General features: G+C 39.4%; 2 protein-coding genes across 2 annotated transcripts; one reads left to right on the top strand and one right to left on the bottom strand.

The window, feature by feature from the left end:
* Positions 1–997: 997 nt before the first annotated feature.
* On the top strand, positions 998–1,386 carry SARC_11838 (hypothetical protein; the record flags this gene model as incomplete). Its single annotated transcript, XM_014294069.1, has 2 exons — positions 998–1,053; positions 1,236–1,386. The coding sequence occupies 2 exons, from the start codon at positions 998–1,000 to the stop codon at positions 1,384–1,386; spliced, it is 207 nt and encodes a 68-aa protein (XP_014149544.1).
* Positions 1,105–6,022, bottom strand: SARC_11837 (hypothetical protein). The gene is made up of 6 exons (XM_014294068.1): positions 5,604–6,022; positions 4,860–5,214; positions 3,148–3,337; positions 2,609–2,759; positions 2,344–2,486; positions 1,105–2,002 (listed from the first exon to the last, which is right to left on the bottom strand). Exons 1-6 carry the CDS (start codon positions 5,862–5,864, stop codon positions 1,732–1,734), a joined length of 1,371 nt encoding a protein of 456 aa, XP_014149543.1. The 5' UTR covers positions 5,865–6,022; the 3' UTR covers positions 1,105–1,731.
* Positions 6,023–7,718: the final 1,696 nt, after the last annotated feature.

The raw sequence follows: 7,718 nt of genomic DNA, 5'->3' as shown, positions 1-7,718 counted from the left end.
TGCACATACGATTCTAAATACTCTGGTTGTACATAAAGAGTAAAATTGTGGTAGTTTTTATGCCGTCGTAGCCTTTATTAGACGCACTTGACCGTCTACGTGCTTACGCGCATAGATAAGAAAAAAGCCGTTGAGAACATGAATTTATTTTTCAGGTCTGAATGGTCGATTCGGAAAGAGTCTAATACTTGCGCGCGAGCTTTCTGTCAAGCAAATTAACTTGCACCACCTGTCAAGCAAATTAACTTGCACCGCCTGTCAAGCAAATTAACTTGCACCACCTGTCAAGCAAATTAAGTTGCATCACTCCGAACCTCACACTGTAGTGCAAGGAACGATAACAGGCGAGATTGGCTGTGGAATGCTTGTTCTTATTGGTATTCATAAGGATGATACGAAGGACGACATCGACTACATGTATGTATGCTTCTTGAGTGTTTCAATATATCAAGCGAAAATACGCGAGTTCACTCTACGTCTAAATCTTCGTCGACCATTGGCTATCAATAGTGTAATACTGATAGGGGAACGACACAAACACTGCCGGCGACAGGTCGTTACTCACTAACCGTAAGTCGTGTAAATAAAACCATTACTTGGGCTAAAGTTGCGTCAGCCGAATTAAGGCCGTGTTCAGCCAATTGTTTTCTTGGTTCTATTTGGCTAACCTACCTTCCACGCATCCAGCTTGAGAAAGATTTTGAATATTCGCCTATGGAGGAACGATGAAGGCAAAATGTGGTCACAGGTACATCGCCTTTAGCTTGCAACAAGTCTGTATTGTGAACTATGCCCTGTAAATGTGAATACACTATGCTCTCGGTTCGATTCCGCGGTGTGAACGTTCACGAATTTTGCATGTTATATTTACATTGTCATGGTTGCCGTAAATGCCATAAATTGCGAAGCTCATACATTTTGTTGTTGTTGGAAAATACTCACTACAGAACGTGCAGGAAAAAACCTATAGCATTCTCTGTGTTAGCCAGTTTACGTTATGGGAACGAGTGAAACGACATCGCCGAACTTTTCCAGCTCGATGGGAGGGGCTCTGTAAGTGTAGCAAGAGTCTGAAAGTATCATCCTTTTCTAGAGTGTAGAAGTTCGATTATATGAACTTTATTCTGATAATAGTTGTGATCCGTGACCCATGACTTTGTTTGATGTAATACTGAACACTGAATAGTGGTTTCGCATGCCATTTTTGTGGTTGGTCTAATGCAAAACATCCACAGGGCGGAACCGCTGTACCATAGCATGATCGAAGAATTGAAGCAGCTCTATGATCCGGCCAAAATTCAAGATGGCATGTTCGGAGCAATGATGGACGTGGCTCTCATAAATGACGGCCCAGTCACTATCCAAATTGATTCGCGAGATAGGTAACTAAAGTATTAATTAATGTTGATATCGAACGAAATTCCTGAAATTTCACAAGTTAATAATTGTCACAACTTCTTGGTCAACTTCTCATGAAGCGTTATAAGGACCTCTTCGGGTTAACTGCCATTTCTACAGACAACGATATTAGCGTATTAGCAGGTTCCGATGTCTCTGCAAGCTCCGGTAAGTATATTTTCTCCCTTGAATGTATCCACCGCTATTAAAGCAACAGTGATATGGCAACTTCGACGGTCCGAGCTTCCCAATGAACGTATTCGACAGTTGAATGAAATCGGTATAGTCACAAAGCGACACCTTTTGAGTTGAGGCTTTAATAGGGAGCGATAATTAGGCTAGACAGAGTGTTCCATAAGTTCCAAGAATAGCCATAATGGCAGAAGTACCAAATATCACACGATTCACGAGTATCTCGGTAGAACTCAATTCATCGCCGTAAAGAGAAAGGTACGCGGCAACAGGGAAGAGTACACTCACGGAAAATGAGAAAACAGAGCCAATAAGTCCTATGACCGTGGCAAAGTTCGGCACCACAATTGACGTAATGGCGACTAGACCTGTTAGGCCCCAGCGAACGAGCATATCAAATATAAAACGTGGCCTGTGTATAACAAGAAGAAACAATTGAATGTCAGCATTATAGACTATAGCAACGAAGTACTCGACAAGGATATTTTTGCTGCAGAAACAACTCTCGGGGTTGTGTACCCTTTCTGATTCTCTTTTGTGAATAAGTGATTCGTTTCACGCGCTCAGATCGAAAAGATCCACCAACTGCCTTGCCTGTCCATAGGCGAGCTCGTAGGTTCAGATCGAAAAAGGGGCAAACGTGCTTATCTCCTGGGATTATTGACATCGACAATGGTAATAGCAGTTGTACACTCTGGCGTCAAACCAAAGTGTGCAAATATGAGCGATTCAACATGTATTGTGATCACATACCCAGGCGATAATCTTTCCTCAGTTAATTCTTCCGACGCGAGAGCAATCGGATTAATTGTCAAGCCAAACTTTGTCATCGGGTTGATGACAATTAAAACAACTGTCATAGTGGCGGCCCAGCCTTTCTCCAGGTTCTTTGTGATCTATACCGGCAGAGCAAATATTGAATGTCAACAAACACAGTTTACAGAAAATATCTGGCCAAGGTACGCGCGAAAAAAAATCTAGCCGAGCAACAACCATATGCGGATATCAAGATGCTTACCATGTCTTCAGTATCGTTGCCGTACATGAGGTATCCCACAACTGCAACTGACAAATATACAGTGGATAATACAATCCACGTGATATTCAACATTCGGTCGTAGTCCTGGGGAGTGGACATCGATTCATAGATACTTGGGAGACACGCATGCCTGGCAAAAGAAACGATAGCAGATGAGAGGAATATAGTATCGCTAATTTACAACTAGTGTAGACGAGTACACGGTCGTGTTGTGCGCATGGCTGACAGTAGTGAACAATGACACTTGAATTACAACCATGCGTGACGACAATGACGACGATTCTCATCCCATTAGCAAACAGAAGATTGGAATAAATTTTCTGTACGAGCCAGAATGGGTGTCCAGAAAAATATAAAAGAGCACGCCAACACAGCCATCAATCAGTCAATCAAATACTCAGCAACGGCGTTGTCAAATCTTCCTATTTTAGAGCTTCCAGATATTGCTCTGTCATATTTGAACTAAAGCTCAATGTCAACAATTTAGATGAAAAATACCGGTTTGACTGTATGCATACCCTGCGAATCCAACCATGACCAGCCCAAATACGGCGAACGACTTATCGTAATCTGGTGGCATGATAGATGTAGGCATGGGGTCCCAGACACTACCTGGTGCCTCAGTAGTTGTGAATCCAAATTCGAGCACTACCAAAGTGAGTACCAGCGACGCAGTGATACCGACCAAGGAAAAGTATGAAAGTATGCCTGAAAGAAACCCGAGTACACAAGATGGAGGTTTGATCAGAATATACATTTAGTGATTATGTAATTTAAAAATCATGGGCTGACTGACTATGAATGACAAATGAAATACCGCACCAAATATTAATACTCGTAGTTGTACAGGCTTGACGTGTTTCCAAACGGAAGAGTTGAGATCAATTTGTATTACTAGTCCAATAGTGCTAGCTGAACCTACACGCTGCTTCAACTGATACTTTCCCATTACATTTAGTTTATGCAATCGCGAGATCGTGTGTGAGAAAACAGAGGCCCGAATGATAGATTGGTGTACAAAAAACAACAACAACCCTGTAAGTACTTAATAATACATGCAATGGCTTGAAGTACGTTCATGGGTATAGAAATAGTGTAGATAGCTGCTATTTTATACCATTCTGGAACTGATTTGGCCCAGATGCTCTCCTAATCACACAACGTACTTCACTAGTGTAATTGAAACCAGACACGGGATGAGCGGATCAATTTAGAGCTTATGCTGATACACGGGAAATCAACTGTGACTAAAATAATATATTCAAAAAAGAATACATATGAATACGACTTTCGAAGAACAATATTTAATCAATCGATGCTAATTGTGCACCAACAATGATTTACAAGCCTTACTCCACATAAAATACATGCACGCACCAACTGTAGCCGATACGATCCAGCACGGTCTAATTTGGATAAACTCTCCCTGCCTTCTTATGACTACATGATTCTAATCAACAGCAGATATTTCTCAGTGTTGTATATGAACAGGTGTACATACATAAACACATGGATATAGATATATGTTCATGTGCTTGCATATACGCATATCTATATATGCGTGTGTGTGTGTATAGGTACAAATAGAAAAATGGAATACTAAAATTTGCATACCTATATAAATATAAATATGCACATAATACACTATATATATATATATATATCAATATTTTTATGTGTGTGTATACATACAAACGGATAAATATTACAATGTTAAAAACACACACACACATATATATATATATGTATACATATATACGGATAAATACAATGTTAAAACACACACGTATATATATATATATATATATATATAATACATACCTCTTATACATATACTATAATATATGTATATACCTTTTATACATACGTGCATATACTATAATATATATATATATATAGGAAGAGTACGAGTCACAATCAAGTGAATGGAATATTTGCGTTCATTTTAGCATGATAAGTAATTAACGAAAAAAATATCAAACAGGTGCACGCACCGGTAAATTCACCAAACTGCGACAAGTCAGCCTATTAACACGAGCGTCAATAAACTAAAGTGGACGCACAAAATTCACCAATCGTGTCAAAAACATACGTATGCGTCCTAACCAAATAAGCAATATACAAGCAATACAACACCCGGATATGTTAATGTCTTGGGAAGCACAACCCGAAGAGAATTCCGATAGAGGTATGCGTACGAAGAAAGTATAACAGGAATCTCGCCACATACCTAATTTAGATGTACTGGCCGTTGGTAGTACGATTAAACACGTAATAACTATCAGCTGCCATTTCTCCCAAGCCGGTAAAAGTACTAGAAGATTGTCCGCGGCCAAGATAACGTACATCACAGAGGCAGTAAATAGCTCAAAGTAGAACATTACCGATATAAAGTAACGTCCTTTCACGCCGAATGCTACCTCTCCGATATCAGGAAACGACCGAATTCCGGGATAATAATCTAGACATTTCCGCAAGATCTTGCCCGTGTGAAGTGTGACGAACAGCAATAGAACCATTACAATACTGCAGAACAGCCAACCGCTGATCCTGTACGCGTACGGTAAGCTGAGACACCCAGATCCCTATAAGCAACGTAGAAGAAGAAAATCATAATTTCGCGCTAACCAAGTATTTTGAATTCAGTGCATTTGATACAAAGGCTTGCCATTAGGTTTGTTTGTACCTGAGCGTGTACCAATCATGAAGATGAAACTCGAGCATTTGCGTTCACGCGGGGTTGCAATAGGCACTTGCACAAAGGGAGGCGCTAAACCGAGATGCAATAAAATAGTGCACATAAATTTGACTCCTTCGATTTGAATCACAGATAAAAATTTCACTTGCAGCGGAATTGCACAGATGACAAGATAAAACTGACACTCTCTGTGAACGGGTTGATTAACTCAAATAAGTGCAATACTAGCAGCCGCGGCGTGCAGTGATACCAGCTCAGCGCTGACAAATGACCCACCAGCATAGTGTTGACGCTATTGAAAGTGGTAGCGCCAAATCCAACTTCACCGAGCGGTTTCTCGCCGTCGGCTGTTTCCGTCGTGGGCAGCAGAGACGAGCCCTCGCCAACACTACTGGTGCGTGTGTAAGACCCAATGGACGTCCTCTGCGGAGACGCCATCATATGCGTTCCCTCATCCACAGATTGCGGCCATATTGGCGCTCCGGTGACAATGGAGGACCGCGAGACACGCTCAGCGTGGCCTGTAATTGTTGGCATATTTATAAGTGTGGATTGTGCAATTCAGATTCGAATCGTCCATGTGATTTTTACTGAATACTGATAAGCACAAGTAACAAATCGCAGCCTGTTATTGCCTTATATATCTAAGTAGTAGGGGCATTTCTCGGGTTCTCTCAAGTACGGTTCTACAGTACATTCTACATTTTTCTTCTTTTTTTTAGTTGAAACAATCGCATTTTATAGTAGAAAAAGGACTAGCCGACTTGGCGGCGGCTGAGTGCCTGAGACGAGAGGCTGAGCCGCTGAGGGCTGTGGGCCAACTGAGGGCTGAGGCTCGGGCCAGACTTCTATTCGGAATATTTACGTCGACACGCTTTCAAATCGATGCATTGCGTTAATGAATAACGGACTACGTTTTCAATCGTTGATAATGTTATATAGAACTGGTTTCGTGCCCGCCTTTATATTTGGCAGAACCCGCCAACTATATTTTGCCAAAAGATGAAATGGTTTGTTTTTAGTTGGACAGATACTTTACAGTTAAAATATAACAGCTATTAATTCGTTCTTATAGTACATATATCCAAACAAAATATGTATTTGGAATTGGCTTCTAGTTTACTCATACTTGAAAACGGGAAAACGGCTTCAAAACTAAGCGTTAACGTAAAACGTACTAGGACTTCAGCATATATGAAGCGCGTATGTAAATATTGAAGTCTGCTGACTTGTGCTGAGGCCTGAGGCTGAGGGCCCGCAACTGGCCTCGAGGCCGCGACAATTAAAGACCCAAAAAAGCCTTTCAATCCTAAAATTTACAAATTCTGAGATCTTAGAACTTCTGATTGGTATATGTTTGGCTTAAGCCATTTCATTGGATTATGAGCGTGACAGACAGAAAATGCCACATATAGAGAATATATATATATATATATATATATGTGTGTGTGTATGTACAAGTTTATGTTTATGTATATACATGTAAATGTATATGTGTATATGTATACGTTCATATATGGATATATATATATATGTATATATTAAATATATAATTGTATATATATACATATCCAAATATACATATACATGTATATACATAAACATGTACACACACACACACACACACATATATATATATATATATATATATATATGTATACGTATACGTATACGTATATGTATATGTATATGTATGTATATGTATTTGTATATTTATATATGTATATATGTGTAAATAAATACGTTATATATGTATATATGTGTAAATAACTACGTATATATTTGTTAAAAAAAATACCACTACAGAGAGATTGAATCTGTGCCCAAACATCCTTGCCACACAGTCACACATCCTTGTATCCACAATGCTATCATTTAGTAGTTTCTGTACGAGAGTCGACAAAAAAATAGCAAACAAATTATGTACCCTTTTCCCATTGCTTATTTGTCCGTGTTCTTGTTTACGCTTTGTAGCCGTCAAAACTTCAGTGTTGTGCACAATTGCAGCTGAACTAGAACTAAACAAAGCCTATATATAAGCACGGCCGAGTACAAAAAAGCGGTTCGAGGCAGAATAGATATCAGACTTTCTTTATAATACTGCATCACACACACTGTTTTATCTGAGGAAAATCGAAGCATCCAAACAAAGGTCTAAATCACGCGCACGGAGCATAGTAAGCTCGTATGGAAACGAATGACTGTTTGCCTTTCATAATTTTCATGTGCATAAATTGGCTGGTCCACACTTATCTCAACACAACATTGTTCACGATATATTAAATTTTGTGCCTGGCATTTGAGTTCTATATATATATATATATATATATATATATAATATATATTGTATATATATACATATCCATATACGAACGTGTACATATTCACATA

Source organism: Sphaeroforma arctica (genome assembly GCF_001186125.1).
Source record: "Sphaeroforma arctica JP610 unplaced genomic scaffold supercont1.1909, whole genome shotgun sequence".
NCBI classification, from domain to species: domain Eukaryota; class Ichthyosporea; order Ichthyophonida; genus Sphaeroforma; species Sphaeroforma arctica.
Note: the sequence above shows the minus strand (reverse complement) of the source record. Positions and strands in the feature narration are given on the sequence as shown.